Below are 26,015 nucleotides of genomic sequence, written 5' to 3' on the forward strand. Positions count from 1 at the left end.
GTCATATTACTGTTAGGAAACATTGGACTTGTTGCATGTGACCTAGTATTTAAACAAAGCAATGAAAAGCAGTTACTATGGATAATTTTTCTCAGAAGTCCTTCCTATTCTGTTCCAGGAACTGGCTATAGGGGGCTTTCCAGCAACAGTGCCTAGTCCTTTATATATTTCCTCCTGTGCCTCAGGTGTATTATTTGTAAAATTACATGTCAGATCTACCCAGCCATCTTTAAGTTTTGTACTGGAACGAGGTATACTATCAGACAATAAATGTGCTCTTTAATTACCATTTCCTTTTTTGGGGAGAAAACAGAGCCAGGAGGGAAAAAGGAAGTTTGTTCTTTGGGTGTCTAGCTCAATTAATTTTCTTTGTTATGTCCCCCAAGGTTCCTAAGACACTTAAGAGGTATTGTGATGTCTGTCTTAGCTGAAACATCTATTAAATGTTGGCAGTGTGAGTCACAAAATGTCCCCCGGTGTAGACCAAGGCTCTGATCACGCAGACGAGCGCATGTGGACCTCAGAGACTCAGTCCAAGTTCAGTAACTGGCATGCCTGCAGCCTGCTCCTCTCCAAAACACCTTTTGATGGGCTCAGACTTTCGTGTAGTTTGTTCTCTCCCTCGCTGGCCTTCCAGGTAAAGCTTGTCAGGGTGTGAAGGCAGCAGCACAAAAGCTAATAAAGGAAGACCTTGGCCATCCATCATGGTTACAGACTAAACAATCCTGTATTGTTGAAGAACTAGCCCCTTTTTGTAGTAATGATACAGAAATAGCTATGGAACAAAACCAGCAGTGTCTCTATTTTTAAGGATTATTTTTAAGGGACTCTCACTCTATCTTCTGTATGTGCCAAACAAAAAAGCATGAATCAAAGCTACCTGTTAGATTTAGATTTGCAAGAAGAAGTTACCAAATGAAGGGACATATTTCGGGCTCAGGCACTGAGAAGACAAAAGACCATGGTGATAGGAGATCTTATTCACCATATCATGAATAATACTAGGATTCCCGTAATGAAAGGTTTTGAGAACATCTCTCTGTGATCCCTAATGCCCAGGCTCTTGGAGGTATGCAGGACCTGTTGAGAGTTGGCAGCTGGACCCAAAAGGAGAGAATGATTCCCAGTCAATGCTATTCCTCTGTCTTCATACAAAACCAGAAGCAGACATGCGACTAAGAGAAAAATGAGGCATCTTGCCTGTTCTCTCTGCTGTTGCCCCCTTTCTGCTTTGTTGACCTGTAACTTCAGCCTTGAAGGCAGTTTCATGTGAAAGGCTTTTAGCCCTTCTCTATAGAGTCATGTCAGATTTAGACTGGGTAGAACCCTGGCCTGCAGATTTCAGCAGGGTCAGAGCCTCCATACTTCCTGGTTCCTCTGTCTAGAGGTTCCCAGCTTTTGCTGTTGCACCCTCTAATGCAAAAATGCCAAAGAAACAGTTTTTAAAGCTTCAACTTGCATATTTTTTCCCATAGATGTTACTCCTTTGCAAATGCAGAAGGAGGGGGCAGAAGCCAGGGGAATAAGTTGTTGTCATTTTCTGGTGCTTTATTGCAGCAGCAGCGTGCTGCTGCAATAGGATTGCCCCACGCTGGAGGGATGTCTGTGGGAGCACAGCAAAGGCCATGACTGTAGTGGACGCCAAGTTTCTGCACACATGGGGCACTTTCTTGTATGTTCTCCAGGATCTTCCCAGCTGCTGTCAGGTGTGGACCTTGCATTGCCATGAATGTGATCGGGGCAAACCTTACTGCTGCTGTAGAAAAGGCAGGAGCATCTGGCTGAGAATATCGTGATGGAAAGTGTACATTTCAAAATCTTGTTCTCTGGCTTTCACATGGAAAGAAACAATTTGGTCTGTGTTTCTTCCTGTCGCTCAGTAGCTGTAGTGCAGCTCTATAGCATTTTAACATGCAGATGTCATGAAGAGTTAATACAAGACAAAATAAGTATGGCTAACAATTTATTATTTGTATTATTTGTTAACTCTCAACGTAAGCAGGCTTGTCACCTAAATTGTCTCAAAAATAATCCATTGCCATTCTGCAAGTATCAATCTACTAATCTGTAGAAATCATAAGGGAAATTGCCTGCAGGAAGAAATGATATTACAATGTGGAGTTTTTTAAATTATTTTTTTAATTTTTGTTTTCTAAGAACTGTGTGCAGGGATTATACTCGCTTCATTCTCAGAATTGCTTGTGCGGAAGACAGACACGCCTGCTGGGGACTCTCAGGGGGCATATTTTATTGTTTTGCATTGTTTTTTTGGTTTAAAGTAAGGACCTGACTCTGTGAACTAGTGGCAAAATATAATTTACAGGGAAATGTGTTGCCTCCTAACCCCTTTGTTATTACTAGTAGCTATTGAAAATATGAAGCATGAGGCATTGAAAGTAAAGTAAGATGTCATCTGCTCTGCATTTTTTGCTCAATGCTGTACATATGCCCATAAAGCTTGTGCCCGCCTCTGTAAACAAGTATGTGCATGATTAACTTGTTACCATGTGTTGTTCCAGAGGGTACCTCTACAAATGTTTGGAAATTCAAGGACCAAATGCATTGATCTAATTGAATGTGACAAAATTCAAGTGTGTTTGTACCTGGAGAAGAAAAACAGGTCATTATTAGCTCTGAATTGTTTTTCTTCTTTCTCCTTTAAAGCAGTTGTTCGCAGGAAAAAATACTACATGGCTCTGGTCTTTGAGGCATGGAGCATCCTACTATTCCTCTTTAACAATAGTCTTTCAAATAGATATGCTGCCTATTGGCTCAGCCAGTGAGATTTGTCACACATACACATGCAAAATATATTTCAAAGACTTATCTGTCATGTAAGTTTTTAAAACCGTTTCCCCTCATTGTAACTTTCTGGCAATTAAGGCTACTGATTTACACGATAGCAATTTAATCTATTGTCTTGAGAATCAACGGATGTGACGTTCGGTTTTTATCTTTCCTTTTCAATGAACAAGAGTTCCTGGCTTGTACAAAAACAAGAAATTTCAGACCAAAGCCATTCCAGTCCTGTCTTCTGAAGGAACATGGGAACAATGGTGTTGTAGGCTATAGGTGGCAACTGGAGGAGCTTCTTGTTCGTGTGCAAGAGGAATCTCACACAGAAGAAGGTACATTCATTTCTAATTAAACCAGTGATAAAATTATAGAGGGGTATATACTGGCAGATCTCTCTGATTGTATTCTGATTGGTTAGTGGCACCTGCTCTATTAAAATTGGGAGAAACTTCAAGTCTGTAGTTTAGAACAGACTGTGAGGGGAAGGGGGCTGAAGAGGAGGGTTTTATACACTGTCTTTTTTCTTTCCCTACTTTGTAAAACTGAAGGGTTAACAGACAAAAGCAGTATCTGGTTCAGTCACAATAACACAGTGCCTGCACTAAAAATACACTAGCAAGTGTGTAATCTGAGAATAATGCCTATTGTTTTCTTTACCGTTATTTTGTAGTTGCATTCCTATGCAGTTGCCACTTCTTAGCTGTCTTGCAGAAGGAACAGCCTTATGTCAGATTGGCATTTGCAGCATTATATTAGACAGATTTATAATAGATCTTTCTTTTCCCGTCTTTTGTAAATAAGGCAAACTCAGCATTTATTTATGTGGTTGTGAATTGGACCTACATAATTGACATCAATAAGAAGTGTGTGTCTATAAACTGAAATCAGAATTTGTCTTTGGAAAACGTATTCTAGTCTTTAATTGGAGGGTTCTTTTAGGGAAAGGTGTGCCTCATCTTCTGGCATTAATATATTAAGTATGGTATATTTAAGCCTCTCTAGTGGCTTATATGATCACTGAAATTAACTCACCTAGATGGAGTTCCCTACAGGTTTCATCCATTAACAACTAATGTCTTGCCACAGAAAGCATCTGTTGTTCCCCATCTGCATGACACTCATATCCTATTATTATTTTTAAAGGCCTGGCAGTACAGGAGGTAGTTTACAGACATGTGGAGAACAAAGGCTGATGTTTTGGTTGTAGAAAGCAGGAGGCAACACTAAAACTGATTTTGGTGAATGGAAGTTTTCACCCTGGATCTCTAATCTCTGCACAGTTTCCTCCCTTTACTTCTTGCCCCTTATCTTGACCATATTATCACCCAGAAATCAGTGGATTATAAGCATGTGGTTATAATGGCCTGCCAGCCAGAGCTGTGGGCTGGTGCAAAATCTTTATTTCTTTCCCTTTGTGGATGTTTGGGCAGGATGCAAATCTTGTGCAGCAGAGGTGACTTCTACTGGGGCCAAGTTGGCCGATCCAGTCTGGTGTGCTTGTTGGATCATGTCATGTTGGGTTGTCTGATAATAATGCTGTGTATTGAAGGGCTTTGTGTGTGCAATGTACTAACTCGGGTAAATTGGAATATGTGTGTATGTTGGGTTGCATTTCCTGTGGAGGTAGCCCACATTTCCCTGCAATAAGAAGTGAAAATGGGAACAGAACAGTTAATCTCCTAGATTACCTACTTTAAAAAAGCATGGGTGAGTAACTGAATTACTGTGAAAGTCCGCATGGATTATGGCTTTCTGAAATGTTGTAGAACCTCAAAAATAACTTTATAAAGAAAGGGTAGAAAATGGTGAGTTGTGAAACAGACTAAACACCTCAAACTAAGAATGTTCTAATCTCTTGATTTTTTGACAGATGCTCCTCTTGGCCGTGCTGCTAACAAACCTACTGCTGGCCACTGTAATATCAGGTAGGAAAACATGTTTATTTTCTGATGTCTAGGAATTATAATACGTTTTCACTGTTTCTTCTGTGAGATTTTTTTTTCTCTTTTTGCCCATCTAATCCTGCAATCCTGGATCAGGCAACATTCTCATCACGCTGGCAACATCGATAAAGTTACTCCTTTTGGCTCTTCACCTTGTACTGTGTTGAGTCACAAAGACTCCCTGAAGTCAGTGGTGCTTGAATGAACAAACTATGGGGTTTTACTACTGCCCTATTGATTTCAATAGGATTGCAGGCAGGCACAAATGAATGAATGCATGGCATTCCTTGAAGGATCAGGACTGAAATTACCCATGCAAGGTTTGGGCCAGTAGAAATAAAGAGAAAAAGCCATTTCACTAATGCATATAATAAAAAAAAATAAAAATAAAAATCTGTGCTTGATCCTATGGACTGTCATGCCAGACATAGAGTCTGCCTAGAAGCTAGAGCTAAAGGTCTAGGACACGCAGTGATCAATGGCGATAAATTCCAGCAGATAAAATCCTGAACTACAAAATGAATGTTTTACATTGCCAGTTACGTTGTGTTTTGATATCCAGGATCATCAGGTTCTTTGCTTCAGGAGTCATCAGTTTCCCGTTGCAGCCTTTTTGGGAATGATCACATCAAAACTTTTGATGGTTCTTTCTACAATTTTGCTGGGGACTGCAGTTACCTCCTTGCTGGGGACTGTCACAAGCGCTCCTTCACACTCTTGGGTGAGTCTGAGCAAGATACCAAGACGTAACAAATGCAAAATGTTGTAGGGATGTGGCATTGCCCTTGTGCCAGGTTCCATCACTGAGAAGAAAAGACAAATAGCTTTCCCCTTTGTCAGATAGGATGGACCACTGCATGAAAGGATCTTAGTGTTTGTTTGGGTTTTTTTCCCCGAAAGCAGGATTACTTCTGAGGGAATTCTGTCACTTTGGCTTCTGTTATCCCTTGGTCATATATCTCACACATAACTAAGCTGCCAAGGAATGGACATTTTCTTCCTGGCTCTTCTAAAGAGTGAAAGTAAGACCTATTTTTATTTTGAATTTGCTAGAGGAATGTGGCTGTTAAAGCTGAGTACAGGAACAGGAGCTACATGACCCTGTAGAACTAATTTTACCTGTATGCTAAATACCCCAGTAAGAAAAATCCCATCCTGCAGGACAAAAGGCCTTTGAATTAGCAAGAGCCCCTGCAGTGTTATTCTTGAGGACAAGCAACAGATGATATGAGAACCAAAACCATAGGTTACTTTCATACCAAACTCTTTTGGCAGATATTTGTATATTAACTAATAACTGTTCTGTATTAGTCATAGTTTAAGATGACTTTTTACTGACTACGAGTAAATTGAAGTAAACTGATCCCATCACTCTGAAGAGGAAACATATACCAATTTAAATAATTTTCTTCCTCAACTTAAGCAACTCGGTACATTTTTTTTTTTTGTATGTAGAAGAACCCACCTGCACGTGAAGTATGAACTGATTGCAGTATTTTATGTGAGCAAAGAAATCTTAAAAAAACCCCCATGAGCTGAGGCTTTATTTTTTATTCGGCACATAAGCATGGCATAATCTATTTTCGATGCCTATCTTAGCATACGTGTGTGGGTTTGTTTTGGTTTTGGATACCTGGCTGTGAAGTGCAATCTGCGTTGGTGAGTAAAGTGTCTAGGTCTGGGCAGAGCTGGCTACCTCAGAACAGGAGGCCCAGAATGGGTGGCGCATTGTGCAAGGAGCTGCTGTAAAGTCAAAGCTAGACAACAGGCAAAAGCAGAGAAAGGATGAAATCCGAACCCCCCACCCTCTTCTCTCTCAGAGCCTAAGAAAGTGGTCTCCATCTCTAAGTGCTGCTCCTTTTGAAAAATTCTGAGTGAGCTGCTCCCTAGTTGGCTGGCCAATATTGGCATCCACCCCTTAAAGACCAGCTGAGATGGTTAGGGGGCTTATCAAGAACGAAAATCTCCAGGCTCAGTTCTTCCATCAGTTCAATGGATTCAACCCCCTTCTCTTACCATTGAATTATGGTTTGTCCTTGGAAGGAAACTAGGAAGGGAAAGAGCAGGGCAGATTGTCAGGCACATCTCCTGTGGAAACTCCCCCAGTGTGCGTGGTAGGATGGACAATTCACTGGCTAGAGACAGTAATGGGGAGAGCGTGAGTCCACAGCCAGCGCCAGGTCATGTGCCTGCCAGTGGCTGATGCCAGCCTTCATCCTGGGACTATCTGTTCATTTCACATTAAACAACTATGGGATGAAATAGATGGATGGCTCTTGAAGATGTTAGATGATATGCTCCCAGCCCTGCAATGCGTACTTACAAGTTGTCCTCCTGAGTCGCAGAACTAACAATATTTGCTTATGTCTCATCTCTTCAGGTGACTACCAGGATGGGGAGAAAACTGGTTTCTCTGTGTATCTTGGAGAATACTTCAATCTTCGCTTCTCCTTAGATGGAGGTGTGATGCAGGAAGACAAAAGGTACCTGTGGGAACAAGTATTCCATCAGAAAAAAACCCATGTTTTTTGTGTGTCATATTCTGAGAAATTCCTGTTTTTCTTCACAGGGTTTCCATACCTTTTGCCTCCAATGGCATATTTATAGAGAAGGAGACAGGTTATTATAAAATATCCAGTGATGAGCACGGCTTTCTGGTGAAGATTGATATCAGTGGGAATATTCAGATACTCCTTCAAGAAAAGCACTATAATAAGACCTGTGGGTTGTGTGGCAACTTTAATAAATTTGCTGAAGATGACTTCAGAACTCAGGAAGGTAAGACTATAGCTAACTGATTGTATTTTAATATACGCTCTGCACACCTTTCCTGATGGGTGATTCAACAAAGGTTTTGCTGATCCAGCAAAATGTTTCCACAAAACCTGTCAGGTTCCTCATCTTGATGCGCTGAAAAGCTATCTGACTAAGTTCTTTCATCTTCCTCTCTCCTGAAGGGGAATTGCTGTCACTTCTCATTCCTGAGCAAAGCCCAGAAGTCTGAATTTAACACTTTTAGAAACCTTGAATCTTGAAATACAAAGGTAAAGCTACAGGCTAAAAAATGTACAATATAGTGTGTGGGGAGACCGACTAGAAGACCCAGCAAAAGAGATGTGAGGAATACTCATTGATTCAACTTCTAATTTTTCACAAGTTAGACAAGTGGGAGTAAGAACAGATAGTGTTGCAATAGCAGAATATTAAATCCTGGGGATTGCTGCTGGCAGGTTTGTACTTGGATTTGGCACAGGATGCTGTTCTATAAAGTGGTTACCTTTTAATGACATTTCCCTGTCCATATGGGCTGTTGGGTTGGAGATGCACCTTATATCACAGCAACTCCTAAGGAAAGGGAGACACAAGACTGCTTTTGCTGCTCTACTCAGCTTTATGTAAAGTCTGACAGTGTGGGTGAAGACTGAGAGTTTTGGAAAAGCACTGAATATGACTTTGAAGGACCAATCTTGATTTGTGGTATTTCAGAGTGTTTTTTAATTCTTAGCACTTACCTGAAGAGGAAAGGTTTAGAGTAAAGTTAGTTAATACATTATCAGTTTAACATATTAATGTAAAATATGTATTAAAAATAAATGATATAGAAAATAGGAAGGGAAACAAAGCAACATGGAGAAGGGCCTGGCAGTGCTCCGGAGATGTGTTTTACTGACACTTGGGATACATCAGCATAGCTTCAATGTACAGAAGAAAAACCTGATTTCATAGTGTCTTAAAATGATTGATCACCCCTTCAGCAATGTAAATAATAAGAAACAAACTCAGCTCACAGAATTGCTTGGCAGGGCTTGGATACCTTGATGTCCAAATGTGTTGAGATCTGAAGTTCACATCCTTTTATTGAGACAATAAATAGGAGTGAGGCTATTATAAAATGCAGGAGCAGAAAAGGAGGCTGTATTGCCTTGCACTGTTCAAATGTAGAGGATTCCCTTCTGCTGCTCATATTTAAATGTGTTTCATGCTGTATTTGTTTAACACGCCTGAGACTGTATCCTCCCTCTTAAAAAAAGCAGTGGTTTCACAAACACAGATTTCTGAATGTAATGAAGTACATGACAGGGTCACTGCTTGGAAGAGTTGAAAAATAATAGAGAAAGTGGCAGAGAACATGCATAGCTCTTACTGTATGATGAAGGCCCTGACTTCTGTAACCTATGTGGACATACAGATCTGTGCTTTTAGCCTGAAGAATAAAACCGTATCTCAGCAATTCTGCCAGTTTTTTACTCTGATACAATAGGCCTTTCATTTAAACTACTTTAGAAGGAATTAGAATTAATTATGTTTGAATTTGTTGTATCAGTGAGGGACGTCACTACGCCCACACGTTTGTCTCCTTGGCAGCTCTGCTGGCGGGGTGGTTCATATGAGCTCTTCTTAACTTGCTCCAAGTAAAATCGGCTTTTGCTTAATTCAGACCATTTTCTTTTTTTTTTTTTTTTTAAACTGTTGAAGCTAATTCTAGATGAGGGGCAACACGAGCAACTGGGAGAGGCAATGTTCTTTAAATGAAAGATCTAGGCAGCCTACTGGTAGCCTATGAAGCAGCTTACCCTTTTCTTTCTACTGCAGTTGTTATTTGCTCTCCTTTTAGCCTGATTAGATCTTGTAAAGGTCAACCCAACCCAGGATGTGAGCTTGGTGTAATGACTTAGCAATCTGAGGGCACTGAAGGGTTATGTTAAGGTTGATGGCAGACTGAACTCTCCTGTTGATGTGTCCATTGCTTCCTGTTAAAATCTGGGCATATTTCAATTTGTCAGACTTGGCCCTCAGTGCTAATTGGTTAAATATATTTCTGGTCAGGACTTGTATTGATAATAAATACAATAAGATCTTTGAAATTCAGTATAAAATGCAATGGAAGCACAGTGCACAAAGGAAAAAGACAACGATCTAACGTTGCCAAGATTACAGGCTCTCATCTGGAAACCCCTGGGGACCACTATGCAGATCTGAATGTCAGAGGCAAAGGAAGAGAGATGATGCTAGAGGTTATGCATCAGGTATTGTGCTATAGCCAATGAGCTTGTCAGATAGCTGAGATGTTTCAAACCTTCCTGGAGGTTTTTTAAAGGCTGGGCAGGCACCTTAAGATGTACTAGCCTTTAAACTGCTTTGATTTACACTGAAATGGTAAGCTGTCTGCTTGCTAATAGTCCTTGCCTGGTAGGAGGGGAGCCTATAAAAACCACTGTGATGGAAAGAGGTCTGCAGCTGAAATGTTTTTTTTTCTGTCTCTCATGGACTGTAGCTCACATGGTTTAACAGCTAATGCAGTAGTTTTGTATCATCTTCATATCTGCCTGCATAGGAGGAAACTCATGTGATTTTTATGACCCATTTCTAGGCCTTCTTTGTGGCACCAGAGGACCAGATCCCAAATCTGTGCAGAAGTCAGAGTTATCATGGATAGAATCTAGCCCATAAATGCTGTCTTTCATGTAGCATCACGTATTTTGTCACAGTTTCAACAAAATGGCAACGTTTATATTGAAAACAAATGAAAACATGATTTTTCTGTAGTTTAGATACAAAAAAAAAATTTGGTTTAATAACACAGAGGGTTGGTTTAGTTTGCTACGGTTTGCTCCTGAGAAAGTGGATTATAATATAGAACTTCATGCATTGTGTTTGGATTGTTTTGGGGTGGTGGTGAAATAAGAGGCAAAGCACCTGCTGTATTATTGGACATTACCACTTACAGCAAGGAAATAAAGGAGGCATGAAAGAAAGGGTGTTTAAACTTAGTGAACAGTGTGTAATTGTTTTTCTTTTCTCTTGATATATTCATACTCATGTTTTATAATCTAGTCAACCATGTGCTATTGTTATGGCAGTCTTATGACTCCTCACTGTGTTTTGGTGTGGAAATTGAGAACTGATGGTCCAAATAGAGGATAACATATGTCACATCTGTATACACTTTTGATGCTCACTTATTGAGCTCCTGGAGGTCTAAGTGATGTGACTCAAGCTATCATACCCTAGCAAATTAACATTGGTAGGACCGAGCTTTGAAGGTAGTGACCTTAGGCAGTAGCTCTTGAACCTCAAAAAAACCCCCAAACTCTCCCCATTAGGCTTCAGAGTTGCAGACACACACTTTCATTCAGACAGAGGATGGGGTGCTGAGTCACTCTCATTGACATAGTTGGTTACTAAACTAGTTCATCCTGCAGAGAAATGCTCGTGTCCTGTGAAGACCTACAAACAAGATGATTGATTATATTGTACGTGGTTGCTTGTTTATTGGATATGGCAGTAAAGACAAGCCAGCTGCCCCTTGAGAGCTTGTTCTCACACTTCAAGCATAACTAAAATATAGAAAGTTCTCAGAAGCTTTCCAGGGTTTTCTGTTTGGTTTTTTGTTTGTTTGTTTTTCCCCTAGATCCTTATGAAGGAGTTAATTTCTCCTCTGCTTTTTCCTGCCAGCAAGGCTCTGGTCCTTTATAGCCATCCTGTGAATGTTTCCAAGATTTGGTAATTGAACAGGCTGTGCTTTCTGACACGATCATACGCTTCTAACTAGTTGCCAGTCTTGGCTCATATCAGAAACATGAAGTTGAGTCCTTTATAGATGCTCAGATATCTATTTGGCAGCCTTTGGCCCATGGCATTTGAGTGTCTCACGATCACTGTCATGAGCATTTTACAACTGGGGATCCAAAGCACAGGCCAGAAGAGATAATTACATAATACTATGGAGGAAATCTGACACAACATGGGCAACTTGATCCTGAAATCTCCTCAGGGCATGCGCGCATGAGCAAGTGGCCAAAACCCCATAGCCTTGCAGCATGCCAGTGGTTGAAGGGCATGCTCTTACCTTGCAGAAAGTGTAGGGTAATTTCTCCCCAATTAGAGTGGTTGCAGTGTAAGCTCATGGAGCTTATTTGTGTGCCCGTAGCCTCAGTCTTTGCCTAGTACTCTTATCGCTGAGCTGTCTCTCGGTGATATTGCTGCGATAGGCGCTTGGATGTCTAGGTCATCATTAAATTTATTTCTGCAAAAGAGCTCATTCAAATCCAACACAGGGATATTAATCCATCATTTTTTTAAATTGTGCATGTTACATATTCTTAGCATTATGGAAGAAAAAAAAAAACCCAACCCAAATGAATCCAGCGTCCCATTATGCTTTTCTTGGCACTGGCAGGAAGCGTGTTTCTGGGAATCTGTCTCCAAATTACAAAGACATTAATGATAAGACAATACCCATGGCTAACTTTGGATAAAGGCTTGATACTCTGAGCCTGCTCCAGCTGTCAGAAACATATTCCAGCCTTTTAAGTTGCTGAAATACAGAATATATGATGCCACTGGAGAGTGAATATAGGTTAAACAGGTAGAAGCAGACAGTATCTGCAAGGAAAAATCTGATGTTTCAGGTAATGTTTTTGTTCCAGAAGTTGTATAAATGCATATGACTGAATATGCAACTTCCCTGTGTGTGGTACCTGTTATCAGAAGCTTTTAAAACATGTTCCAAACTCACAGTGACGGTAATGCAGATAATTTCTGCCCCCCCCCCCCCCCCAAAAAAAAAAAACCCAACCCCAAAACAAACAAAAAAACCCCCAAAAAAACAAAAACAAAAAAAACCAAACAACCAAAACCCAAATCCCCAAAAGTTTTGGTCATTCTGAAATCCAAATTTATTGGCATTTTAAAGGATATCAGTAATTTGATTTTAGGCAAGTTTAAAGCTTTTGTTTGGCCTAAGTAAATAATCTCATGTTCTTTCTTGTATTTTAACTTGAAAGCAAAAGTGATAGATTAACAACGGAATTTAGCTGTCATTTACAAACAGTACAGATGAAGAAGACTTGCCTTGTACCTGTCTTCATTATATGGCATTCATCTGAGATGCCAGAAACCTGCATTCATAACCTGCTCTGCTTTATTCAGAATCTGGAATCAAAGTTAGACACTTTTGTTGTGAAGAGCTTGCCTTCATCACTGGGATGTAGAGTTTTGGAGATGGCTCTTTCCCTCTCTTGTGTTTAATATTATTAATTTTCTATTCATTGAACCAGAGAGGGCAGGAAAGACTTCATAGCCCATGACTTCAATATTTCATACCATTAATTTGGTCCAAACTATGGATCAATTTTTGGTCAACCTTGCCAATAGTTTTGCTTGTCTAGAACCATGCACTAAACCATGTAAAACTGTGTTTAAAAAAAAAAAACAAACCCCAAACAAAAAACCAAACAAAAACCCCCAAACCCAAAAGCCCTAACAAACAAAAAACCCCCATTGCTTGGTAAATAGCTAATGTGTGAAAGTTTACACACCTCTATTGTAGTGTCTTGCACAAATTCTTGCATATATTTTACAGACGAGTTAACAGAGCCTAGGAGAGTTAACCTGATGGGCCTATGGCCATATGAAAAATCTGCAGGAGGTCCAAGGAGGGAGGTCAGGGTTCCTGCCTCCCACTCACATGCCTTGAGCACGAGATGGTTATTGCTAATGCTTCGCCTTGCCTGACGGTCAGTCTCAAAGTAAACAAACAGCATACCAGTTTCAGATTTCAGAAGGAACTGGTGATTTTGAGACCCAGATATCATAGTGAACACTGATTTTTCTGTCGAGAGTGATCATCATCTATCTGAAAATCAGATAAGTGAAGCAACTGTTCTGACCAAAAAAAAAAAGGGGGTGGGTTGGGGGAGGAAGTCTTGCCCCAAATATGTCAGTGTGGTATGTGGTTTTGGTTTTCTTGTGGGTTTTTTTTGTTGTTGTTGTTTGTTGTTTCCCCCCCCCTTGTTTCTCTCCAAAGAGACAGAGACATGAGGGCAGCAATTGGAGCACTAAAGTCATAGTTCCAACAGAATGCCCTGGAGGCCCTACCTGCTGCTCAGATGGTTGGTGTGTGGCCTTCTCCTGGGGGACGTTAGCAGGGTTATCAAAGTGGTAGGATGTTTCTGGGACGTAGGGAGAAGGTGAGATTTGGGTTGTGCTTTAACAGCTACCTCCTGAACCCATCTTGTATCCTAAAAGGAGACTGCATGCTAAGTAGGTGCCTGGGGGTCTTGGCTGTTTAGCAGCCAGTTTGCACATGGGTATCAGTCTGTACTATGGTCCACATCAGGCACCAGTTCTTCAGGCATTTGTCTTGTGTCCAAATGCTTTGTTTTCATTATATTTCATGCAGCATCTGTTTTCAACACTCTCCCTGCAAGACTTAGACAAAACAAGTGCTTTAGCAAAAATCTCACCCAGGCCATACGGAGGGTTTCTGGGTGTAGGGCTCTGATGAGGCCTGGCTAAGAATTGTTTCTCCAGAAACTTGGCTGCTTAGAGCAAGAAGAACCACCGCACACAGAAGGAACAGAAGGAAAACAAAACTGTGCTGTGTAGGGGAGGAGGGCAGTCACTCTGCATGGTGGGTGTGCAGTGCCAGAGTAGGCAGCTGAGATGCCTAGCTGCTCTGTTAATAGTATCACCCGTGCGCTTAAGAAACCTTGGGTTTTTTTAAGCCGTTTTTGTTGTGTTGTCCCTTCCACTGCCTTTCCTTTCCTACCCCCTCGTGTCCTTCAGCAGAAGGAAATGAAGGTGTCAGGTGAAAGGCAGCAGTGGTGGCAGGCACTCGTCCCTCCGCCCGGAGCAGTCAGAAGTGCCGGGGATAATTCTCCCTCACCGCTTTTCTTCCTGAAGCCTCATCAAATAGATGAAGTATTTGAGAATCACCACACTGATTGATAGGGCGTGTAGCACAGAGTATGGGTTGAAGAGTCCTCTCCAAAGTAACCCTCTGCAGAAATAACTTATCCCCATGACCTATGTTTGTTAAGGAGCTCAGTGGCCCTAGGCTCACTTCATAGTTTCATGTTAGAACACTTCTGATGGTCAGTGAAACCTCCATGTCCAACTGCTTTTCACCTCTCCAGGAGTATGGAGTGCATCTTACTGTGTGTTTGTAAAGCTGCTCATTCAAGGGAGTTACAGGTACTCTGAAAATACGGGTTCCACTGAATCTGTATCATGTGAAGTAATAACTAATGATATTCAGTGAAATACCATGTGTTTTTAGTGACTGTGTTGTTTAGTGTTGAGGACAAAGTTTCTGGGGAAAAGCAGGCTGGCAAATGTGGATGCAAAGTTTTGCAGCACTCTCATTTTAAAGTCGTAGTGCTTTTCCGGCCCTTTTTCTGTTGCTGTAGGTCACTTAAGGCTACACTGCACAAATCACAGGAAAAATACACTGTCAACTGATCTCTCCTAATTCATTATTATCCTAGATTTTTACTATCATATGTTGAGGAGGCTTACCTGGGGCAGGACCTTGAGCTATTGAGCAAACCCAAATGGATCAAGTATTGCCTGTTCCAAACAGCTTGTAGCTTAATTTAAGGGCTCCAGGACTTTGCGAAGAGGAAGAACTGCTCCGGCAAGGTGTTGGCAAATCGCTCGTGCCTGTGGAATAGTCTGCTAATACACAGACAGGCACTGACAACAAGAGGGTTTGAAGAGCAGGTTAAAAAAAAAACAACAAACCCCAAAACCCACAAAAATTTTGAAATTATTTATTTTGAAAAAAATTTTACTTGGAAGTATTAAGCAGAATAGTTAAAATAGTATACTAAAAATTTTGCATAACATTTGCTTCAGAGCAGAGCCCGTCTCTTAACTGTTAGTGTAAGACTACATTAGTGCAAATAAAAGGGGATGTATTTAATTTGGCACCTTGCTTCTCGTCAGACTAGATTTCAGTGTTACTCTAATCTCTACAATCTGTGGTAAACTAAAGGGTTGCATTCTTCTTGTTGCTGTTTTTCTTTTCTTGTGCTCAGTTCTGGCTGCATAGGTGAAAATTTCATGCCTTTTACTGCCTTTCCCTGTCATCCTTTCCTTGGAGTCTTCCTCCTTTGACACCTGCTATGGGCCTAATGTATGCTACATTTATGAGCCCCTAATTTCTAGTTTACAAAAGAAAGCCTGCTAAAGGCTACTGGCTTTATTACATCCGCATTAGCATTCTCAGTGTAGTTTTCACAACTACCCTTTAGTTTAGGAACAGTTTTAGTGTTCAGTATATTCTGTGTGTTTGTACTTAATGTACAGCAGGTAGCTCAATGACATTTTGATTATATATGCATATATATAGAATATGTTATAAAATATAAAATGTATTTAAAATATAAAAATACAATATAGATATATTTAGGAAGCATTTATTTTGTTTTCCAGTGACAGTCAGGGTCATATTTCCATTCTTGGGAATGAGTTAACAGTGGCAACTGATATTCTCGCATGCAACACAGTAGGGTTTTAAAAAGCAAAGTTACAGAACTAAGAGAGAGTCATGAAATTAACTATTTTGTAGCAGGTACCCACAGAAGGAAGCAGAGGTAGTCCTCTAATCAGCCAGGCCATGGGAGGCAAAAGGGGGAGGAGGGCACATTCCCTTTCTGGGAGGATCCCCCTTCTCAGAAGGATGGAGCAACAGAAACAGAGACTGCTTGCATTTCCCAGGAAGTGGCAGCCGTACAGATGAACTCCTTCAGTTTTGCTTTTATGCAAAGTGGGTGCAAATCTTGCCAAGACTGGGCCACGAGCTGCTTTTAATATGAAAGAGGAGCATGTTTCAGGACAGCTTACACAGTAAGATCATAGGCCCAAGCAATTATGGTGTATGTTAAGTTTCTTTGCAAACAAGATTTAGTTTCGGACAGAAGGAGAAAATCAAGGCTAGTTGGGATCAGGAATGCTAATACTTTCATTGGTTAGGGAGAGCAGCTTCATTTCATTTGCCTCTTTAATGTCTCGTGTTTTGTCGACAACTTCTAAATAGTAGGAAAATGTGTAGGCATGCTTAGGCTTCTGCAGATTATAGCTGACCAGCAAATAACTCCTACCATGTTCATACAGGTGTGAGAAGTGCTGGGAGCTGCCTTCTTTAGTCTGTCCTTGAGCTCAAGAGGTCCTCTGCAGGAGTCAGTCCAGATCACTGAAAGTGTCTTTTCTACAGTCAATCTGTTTGGAACAGAAATTCATTTGATATGACAGTTTTTATTTTTAAAACCAGCTTTCAGCTATCACATAGATAGTAGCCAATAATGACCACTTGTTGCTGAAACCCCTAAACAGCCATGTGCTTCTCCTCTTCTTCATTCACAGGGACCCTTGTGGGAAACAGTTATGATTTTGCAAACTCCTGGGCTTTGCACAGTGAAAACAAGCAGTGCAAGAGAGTGCAGACTCCAAGCAACACCTGCAACATTTCATCTGATATTGCAGAGAAGGTTGGTGCCACAAGATACCATTCTGGTTTTGGTCCTCCCCTACCTGAAAGCAGCTTGCCTGCCCTTTGGCAGAAGAACACAAATGCTTCCTTGAATCCATGTCTGTACCTAACGCAGTCCTCCCTCAGCAAGCAGTTAGGATGCAAGGCACAGGAGATACCCATTTTGGGTTTCTGAGGTGCAGTGTGATCTGAAATAGCTATACTGGGCACTGCTGTCATTGACGCACTGGAACAAGGTGCAAGGCTCCTCGTCCAGCCTGGCAGGAATCATCGAATCATAGAATCATTAAGGTTGGAAAAGACCTCTAAGATCATCTAGTCTAACCGTCAACCCAACACCTCCATGCCTACTAAGGAGTTAACTGCAGGGTTGGCAGTGGCCATATATAGGTCCCTGCTATGGTGCAGCAGGGTCAGGTGCAGGCAGAAGGTGGAAGTGACACATCTGCAGTGCATACCTGTGCTGTTTGTGGGTGCTCCCAGCCTCTCTGTGAGCCAGCGGGGGGTTGGATGCAGGATGCAGCTGTGTGTCTGCAGTTCCTGAGCTGATAACTATGTGTCTGCTCTGCAGACCCTGGCTGGTGCTAGCAGGAGGACTTCTATGCTGGGCTGCCCGGTGCTGTAGAGAAGTCACCTCTGAGGTTGCATGTTATGATTGATGTCTTATTTACTGCAGCCTTAAGAAAGGAACAGTTTACTCACTAGTTAGTGAATGCAATTTTTCTCTCCTACTGTACCCTGTCTTTTGCTATTCTTTCTAAAACTGTAGTACATATATATCCCCCTTCCTCTCCCCCTCAAGACTCCCAAACCCAACACACAAATATCAAACAGATAAACAAAGAAACCAACAGTTCATTTGAGCCTGAAGTGTGAGTTGCTGCCAAAGAAACTTTGGTATTGCTTGGGAAAGGTGTGTTTAAGTGGTGCCTGTAGAACAAGGTAGGTAGTTCCCTCTCTGATTCTGCCAGCAGAGAAGCATCAGTTATGAAGCCTCTGTGGGCACCACCACTGCAAATAGTAGTTGTGAATGTGTTGCAGTTCATACACCTGGGAGTCACCAGAGCAGTGAGATGCCTCAGCCAGGCTATTTTTGACAGAGGGGATGTTCTCTGTAGGTGTTGCAAACACTCTGTGCCATCAGGCTATTTCCCTTGCCAGGAGGAGGAGGAGGTTCCTTCAGCTATGCATATAGATAGTAGCTCTGATTTGTTGAAGAAACACAGAACTGCTTGTCTCAGCCAACTCTGTGACCCTTTCTGCTGCATCAACCTTTTTCCTCTCCTCTTTTATAAGTATAAACATGTTCCTTGTTTCCCTTAGACACAGGTTGGACACATGCAGATGGTCACCAGCTCAGGGAGGAAAGTAGCTTTGCATATATACTGACTGCATGTGGTATTACAGGTTATGACAGTTATGGTAAATTGAGCCCTCATCCATTGAGGGTTTGCATATGATCTCATGTACCCTGTTGTAAATCAGAATGATCTGGTGGGTGCCAGGTTTAGATTTATACCAGAGTAACTGAGGCCAAAATTTAGCCCTCAGTTTCTTGCTATACAAGTTCTGTAGACCAATGCTCAGTTGTTAAACTATGCTCAAAGAATTTCTCAAGAGTAGTAGCACTTCCTGGAACATATCCGCTCTACAGCTACTTCAAGTGCTGGTTTCCTTGTTTCCTGGAAAAAGCTAAGACTCAGACAAGCTTGCAAACTTCTGACTATTCATACTTTCCACTAAGCTTTTGGATGGGACGCTTGTATTAGATACGTTCTGAAATTCAGTGAAGCATGCTCATGCCCCTTAGCACCACAGCTTCAGCCTCACAGCCTGCAAACTTGGCTGAGGAAATACAACAGTGATTTCAGGTTGGAAATCTCCAGCCTATGCTTCTTGCTCGAGCTGAGCCGGTGTGCGTGGCGCATTTCTGTCAGGGTCAGGACTGATTGAACACCTAATGGTGCATGGTGCCAAGGACGTGACCAAAGCGTGAGGGGTTTCAACCTGGCTGAGATGCCTCCTGAAGGACAGGACTGCATTTTAAACCCAGTTACAGCTCTAGAGTAGGGATAGTTCTTGCAACTGGTTGTGGCCACTGGAATTTTATCTGTTCAGGCAAGTTTAATGTTTAGAAAATGTCAACATTGCAACTGAGGCCAGGGAGTGGCATGCAGGACAAAATCTTGTCTGATGGGTAGACTGCAACTAATGCGAGTTTTATAGAGATCACGTTAAATATTGATGCTTTGTGGGATAAAGTTTGCTCTCCCACAAACTGGATGAAATTATCTTCTCTCTTGTGTGAATTCATGAGCTCACAGCATTTAACATTGGCTTAATTTATTCACTGTGCAAGAATAAACACAGTGCTATTAATAGAAGTCCAGCCAAATGAGTGCCTGCTGAAGAATGTAGGGCTTTTTAATAGCGTGCTTTGTTTGCTTGCTTCAGCTTCAGGAATGTAAATCTCCCCCACCTCCTAGCCTCCCTCCCTGCCAGGCAGTCAGCTGCTAGGTGAGGAAAACAACAGCTTTGGTTCAGTGTGCTCCTCCCGCCTCCGTCCCCCCACTTGGGGCAGATCTGCAGTTTTCTTTGCCCTCTCTGCCCCCCCACCACAACAGCATCCTTGGAGAGATGGCTTCTGACTTCTATGCAAGAAGCAGTGAAGCCAGAAAGCCTTGTTGCTCTTTTACTTTCAAATCATAGAAAACACAGGCAATTTTGTGTTCTTTAATAAGGAAGAGCTCTTGTCTTGATTAATGGCTCCATGTATCGGCTGAAGGTCTTGACCCAGCTCATGCTCTTACCCTACTGTTGCTCTGGGCCTCTCCCTGCCCTCCGCCTCCAAAACATGCACATACTTACACGTTTGACTACTGCTCTGCCTGCAGGTATGGTTTCTTCTCAGATATATGTATTCCCCTTCTAGGGCTGGAGGCAGCTTGGCATCTGCATGGTGGAGCTGCCTGTTGGCTACCTTGTCATGTGATCCGGAGAGCATGCCAAACTGGGTAGTGTTGGAGGGAGGGAGCTACCGCCTTCCTACCATGCCCTGCCCTCTCCGGCTCCTGTTTGAATAGTTACCAAAAAGAAAGAGCTTCTCTGCGTTGTCTGATCCATTTTTTCACCACTCGGATGTGATGATTTAGGCTACCTGTTCAATGAAGTACTGCAATCTAATAGCCTCTCAGATGATTAACAGCATGGGTAATATGGATCTTGAAGTATAAAATGGAGTGATGTGCATAACTGTGGTAATGAGGCAGCCTTGAAAACAAAAATATTTATTTTTTAAAGCATTACGACTGATTTATACGTTCTTGGACATTACCTTTATTTTCTAGATTTCACCTGTAATAGAAATGGTGTGTGGAGGCCACAGTTCACTGTATTCTTTCTTTTTTTTTTTCTTTCTTGTTAGGAAACTATACCTATAACATGTTAGATGTGAAAATGACTGAAATTAGAATTCAACTAATTTCTGCTTTTGCTGAAATTCAGCTTTTGCTGAATTCAACTAATTTCTGCTTTTGCTGAAATTCAGCTTTTGCTGAAATTCAGCTTTTGCTGTGATCGGTAAGAAATAGTCCCACTCATATCCCATGAAGTACTTCCATATGCAATAAAGAAATAGCCTTTGTCCCCAGATCTGAGAGCAAGTGGGAGAGGTTTTCACCTTTTGGCCCGTAATTTGTAATAGTAGAGGTCACAAGCAGGTCCAGCAAAGACATGGACATACAATACTATAATACATTTTGGGGTGAAAATGAGGCCCACTATATCTAAAAATCTCATTTTTCTGCTCCTGAAATATACAGGTTAGCTGAATCAGCATTCAGGTGAAGTGACTTCTGTCAGTTGTTATTATGTTTGCTCAAACATACAGCCAGTATTTGGTGTACTAAACATATTGGCTTTGGATGCTTTTTACTTGGAAAGACGGGAGGCTAAATCATTCTCCCTTTGAGTGAACCGAAACAAGGTGTATTCTGTAAAACTATAACAAATTATGGCACCAAAATATACCCTTCCTGAATGATCTGGTGAAACACTTCTGTGTATCTATATATTATAGGGTTTAAATTTCAAGGGAATGAGAGGGTGTCTCTGCTTTCTTCTGTTACTTTTTAGGTTATATCTCTTTAACGACAATTGTTAAGCGATAGACAAATGCAATTCATGCAGCAGCAGAAGGCAATGCCACAGAAATTGGAAGAATGTACAAAATTCCACCTACAGCTCTGTGTGGTGGGACTGGGGCAGAAACAAGGTCAGCAAGTTTGTGGTCGCTAAGGGTTGTCAGTGCCAGGACACCGCCAACCCATTTAAAGAAACACTTAAAATAGAACTCATGCCCACGTCAAGGGAGAAATTTCAAGACCTTCACCTGTATTTCGGATACTGCAGTCAGTTCTGCTAGGTTTAATCTTACAGCCACCTGTACTCTAAGCACTGTTTCAGCCTGAGGCTTCACTCTCTGGTCTGTTGGTTTTAGATGTTTCTTTGTGTGGAGCAGCTTCCAGGACTATTGCTCCATGAGCAGGAATGTTACAGCAGGGGGTGAAACTGCCAGTATCTGGTATGTGCATTGTCCTCTAAACTAAAGAACAAGGATCTCTCTTAGTTCAGCCTGACCACTGAGTTTTAAAGAAAGAAAGGAGAGAAAATAAAAGTAATTTGCAAAATGGTTTAAGTTGGAAGGGACCATTGGAGGCTATCTAGTCCAACCCCCTGCTTGCAACAGGGCCATCCTAGGTCAGGTTGCTTCTGTCCTTGTCGACTCACATTTCGAATATCTCCAAGGGCTGTGGTTCCACAGCCTCTCTGAACACTTTTTCCAGTCTTCAGTCACCCTCATGGTGAATTTTTTTTTTTTTGGTTTTGTATCTATTTGGATTTACCCATATTGCAGCTCAAGTCTGTTAATTCATCACAATAGTTGAGATATGTCTAAAACATGGGAAAATTTCAGCTATAATTTCTTTTATAAAGTCACTGGAAAATCTGAAGCAATTTGAATGGCAAGAAAACCTTTACATAGAGAAAACGAACTATTTGTTGCTTTCTAACATATATCACTTGGTTTCTTGATAATCAGCTAGAGCTCAGTCATTACGTATGTTGCTATTGAACAAGATTAAGACCAAAGAACACTATAGGAAAAAAAGGGAGGGGTTAATTTTTTTTGTGTGTGTGTAATCTCCTTTAAAAATAAAGTCACTTTCACATCTAACACTTACTGGTATGTAATATACATGGTCATAAAAGATTGTTTCTACTAGTTTTACGGTTTAGTGGAATATATAGTCTCTGAGTTCTACTGTAACATAACAATTGAGCTGTATTACCTTTTTAACAAAGCTATTACCTTATTAAGAAAACTTATTACCACAGCCCCTAAATGGGTTTATTGCATATACTGGTTTTCTGTTGCATTTGGTAGTATCTGGATCAAGGCTTTGATCCAGGAGTTGCTGCACTGCTCAACCTCTGAATGGCTCTGAGCTCACTTTCGGTTATGTCAGTTTCATCTTGAAGCCCTGCTTTAATAGCTTTTTTGGCTGCTTCTGTTGTTGTTACTTCCATCCTTTCAGCTTTCTCATACTTCTGTGTAGTCTTAGAGCAGCACCAACACCATTTATGCAGTTCCTGCTCCCTTACTTCTAGTCTTGTTTTCCAGCTGGTTCAGCGTGGTGGCTGCTGTCTGGGCATCAGAATTATTCCAGGCTGGAGCTGATTTTCTGGAGGACAATCATATTCAGCTGTCTAATGGCACTCAGTTAGCATTGCTTTAAGTTCCCTGAGGCCTTTCTCAGTAAGCTCAAAACCTCTTTGTGTATTTGTGTGTGTGGTTGTTCACTGAGCACTTTGCTAAACTCTGAATATATTCCCAATGGGCCAGACATTTCTGGTTGGTTTGTTTTCATAAGCAAGAAGTTCTCTCTTGGTTCAGACATGTACTAGCATTAGCTGATCACCTGGACAAAACATCCTTTAGCAAAAAAAGTCTTTTCTACTCAGCAGTTTTCCTATACAGGTATACTATCTGCCATTCAGAGAAGACATCCAGATGTCTGCAGAACTCTGTGGGGTTTTTGCTCCCTATTTTTCATGTCCCAAAAATGGACTTTCTCTCTCTTATTTATTTATCTATTTATTTATTTATTAGCACAGCAACTTGTATGTGCTGTCACCTCAGGTACTTGTTAAGGTATTCAGGAGTAATGCATCGTTACTGTGAACTATTCTGAAGAACATGCCCCCCCTAATGACTATGTATAACACCTGAAATATACAGCATGGTTACATCTGCTTGTATAAAACACTGACAAATAAGTAGAAGAAAGTTATGCTTCAACTGTTTGTGCTAGGGTTGTATCAGAAAATTGTTTTTCCACTTATTTAAACTCAGTGTCATCCTTTTAGAAATTTGCATTGAGTACCTCAGACTTACTGAACTATGACATAATGCATACAAAAAAGAAAGTCTATTTGGGAGCCTCCCTTGGAGAACTTAGCCATAAACTAAGCTTTCCTTAGGTTTTGTTTCACATACAGCTAAGTTTCATCTTAACTTGCTGCCATCTGAAAGGAGAGGTCTTGGTACCCTCCCCCCATCTCACTGTGCAGTCCTCTCCTTACACTAGCTGTCACCATGCTGATTTAACTCACGAGAAGAGCAGAACAAATTGCTTTTCTTCCCTGTGTTATTTTTCTGCCTTTTATCTGAGTTAAATTGCCCTGTTGTGCATTGGACAAGCCAGCAGGAGTGACAGGAACATGTGGCCAGAAGTGGGAAACAAATTTGATTCCTCGGATTCCAGTCAGGCTCAGACTTTCACTCTGAAACTTACTCTGTTCCCCCATTATCCAAAAGATGGTCATTTTTCTTCCTAAGTACCTCAGTCCTAAGTTCCTCTCCCTTGCTGTGCGTGTCTTCCTGGTACTCCAGACACCATCTGGTTCTTCACTGGGTAGGAAGCAGTTCTTTGCTTCCCTCCATTTGCTGACTGACTGACATGTTTCTGCATGAAACATCCCTACATGACACTCTATTTTATAATAATCAGTATATTAATGCACCTCCATGTATATATGGATGTAGTGAATAAACGGATGACTATGATGGTATTTAACTACATGGTGGTGTTAAATAATAAACTTGATGTTATTTAACAACAGTGGTGACAGCATGTTTGTAAAAGTTGGGTTTTCTCCCTTCTTCCTAAGATTATAGTAACTCATTTTGTCCCTTTTTCTCTCTTTCTTTCTGCCTTTGCTCCTCACTTGTCGTGCAGGGTGTCATGGAAACCTGCCAGCTGCTAAGAACATCTTTGACCTTCTCCCGGTGCCACCATCGAGTTGATCCAGAGCCATACATCGATCTCTGTGAAAGAGACATCTGTGCCTGTACCCAAGGCATGGACTGTCACTGCTCGGTGTTCCTCAATTATGCAAGAAGCTGCGCTCACGAAGGAGTGATTTTGGACGGGTGGACTGAAGAGAGCTCATGCAGTAAGCTGACAGGATTATTCCTAGGCTGCTTATTCCAAATGAGATCATGCCTGTCTTGCAGATTTATGTATGTACTGCAGCTAAAAGCAACTGGTGCTTTTTTAGGATGTTGATTCAGGCATGGCAGGTTAAAATCTGAAGCGCCTGTCACTTCCATTTATCTGAAGTGCCTTTGCTCGCTCCCCCTTTCAGCTCTTCATGACCCACCTTTTTCTAGACGTTGTCCCTAAAGCAGGGTTGTTTGAACCATATATGAAGAAGATCCTGAGCTGTTACAGGTCCTACAATGGTATACAAAATCAGTGAAGACTTATTTGATACACAAAGGTATAGGCTAGGATGTTTAGGAGCTATTTCACATATGGTTCAGATGTGTGGCGTTATCCAGCCTGTACTTGTAAGTCGGCATCCTCGTGAAAGGCTCTCCTTAATATTTTTTCACAAAGACAATTGTTTTGTCCTTTATTTGCTTGAACCAATTACACTGAAATTGGAATGTTGCCTTTTTAAAGCCAATTTTTGTCTAGGTTAGAGATCCTGATCGTATCTTAAAACGCTGCCGTTATTAGCCCAGTTTTGCTGAGGTCAGAGGTCCTGATTGCATCTCTGCTAAAATTTTGCAACAAGGAAGTGCATAGATTGACTGGGATGGTTTGCGTTTATAGAGGAGAGGTCATGTTTGCACCCACCACTGATATACACATGATGTCTCCACTGGAGAGCCCTGGTTAAATACATAAGCACACAAATGAATAATAAAAGAATAAAATCAATCCTCTAATATCATGTTCTCAATGATTTTTCTCATGTTTTTACATTACACAGGAAGGACAATTTTCTCAGGATGTTTATGTAAATTAATTTCACGACTAATTTGTACTAACAACACTTTCTTCTCTGGTAAAGATATTCTGCTATTGGCCACCACTGAAGAAAACTGCCTTCAGATTATGGTTAGGGCAGGAAGATACTGCCAACCACTTGTTCAAGGGATTGTACACCAGAGGAGAGTCTTACTTCTAGCAGTAGTTTGTTACCTTTCCATTGGGACATAAAAGGGATCTGATGAAAACTTGTCTCCTTGCTCGGGGTGCAAGCCAGAGAACCCATTTTTGCTAGGGCTGTCTGTAAGTCTAACTAAAGCCATGAGTGAAATGAACCCCTCTCTGTTCCCAGGAGTTTTAGACCTCATTTCCAACCCTTGACTTAACAAACCACACTTTTTCTGAGTCAGGAAAAAGAGAGGTGGCCTGCTGCCACATCAGGAGCTTAATTTTCCATCACCCTTCCTCTGTGCTATAATGATTTCTCAGGAGATGATGATGATGATAGTTGCATTGGAGGCACTAAACGCTCTGCTGCGTTGGAAGGGCTCTAGCGCTGGCCACACTGTACTAGTGCGAGCTGGTGCCCAGGCCCTGGAGCCACAGAGGGCAAGACCACTCCCTTGTTACCTTCCCACCTCCTTCAATAGAGGATTT

General features: G+C 41.4%; 1 protein-coding gene across 1 annotated transcript in view; it reads left to right on the forward strand.

The window, feature by feature from the left end:
* The first annotated feature begins 466 nt into the window (after nt 1–466).
* VWF (von Willebrand factor) overlaps nt 467–26,015 on the forward strand; it is a 148,056-nt gene continuing 122,507 nt past the window's right edge. The window contains exons 1-7 of the mRNA XM_072844938.1: nt 467–637; nt 4,667–4,721; nt 5,302–5,460; nt 7,120–7,222; nt 7,309–7,517; nt 16,890–17,014; nt 24,318–24,534. Coding sequence (XP_072701039.1) covers nt 467–637; nt 4,667–4,721; nt 5,302–5,460; nt 7,120–7,222; nt 7,309–7,517; nt 16,890–17,014; nt 24,318–24,534 — 1,039 coding nt within the window. The remainder of the gene's footprint in view (nt 638–4,666; nt 4,722–5,301; nt 5,461–7,119; nt 7,223–7,308; nt 7,518–16,889; nt 17,015–24,317; nt 24,535–26,015) is intronic.

Source organism: Ciconia boyciana, chromosome 1 (genome assembly GCF_034638445.1).
Source record: "Ciconia boyciana chromosome 1, ASM3463844v1, whole genome shotgun sequence".
Lineage (NCBI taxonomy): Eukaryota > Metazoa > Chordata > Aves > Ciconiiformes > Ciconiidae > Ciconia > Ciconia boyciana.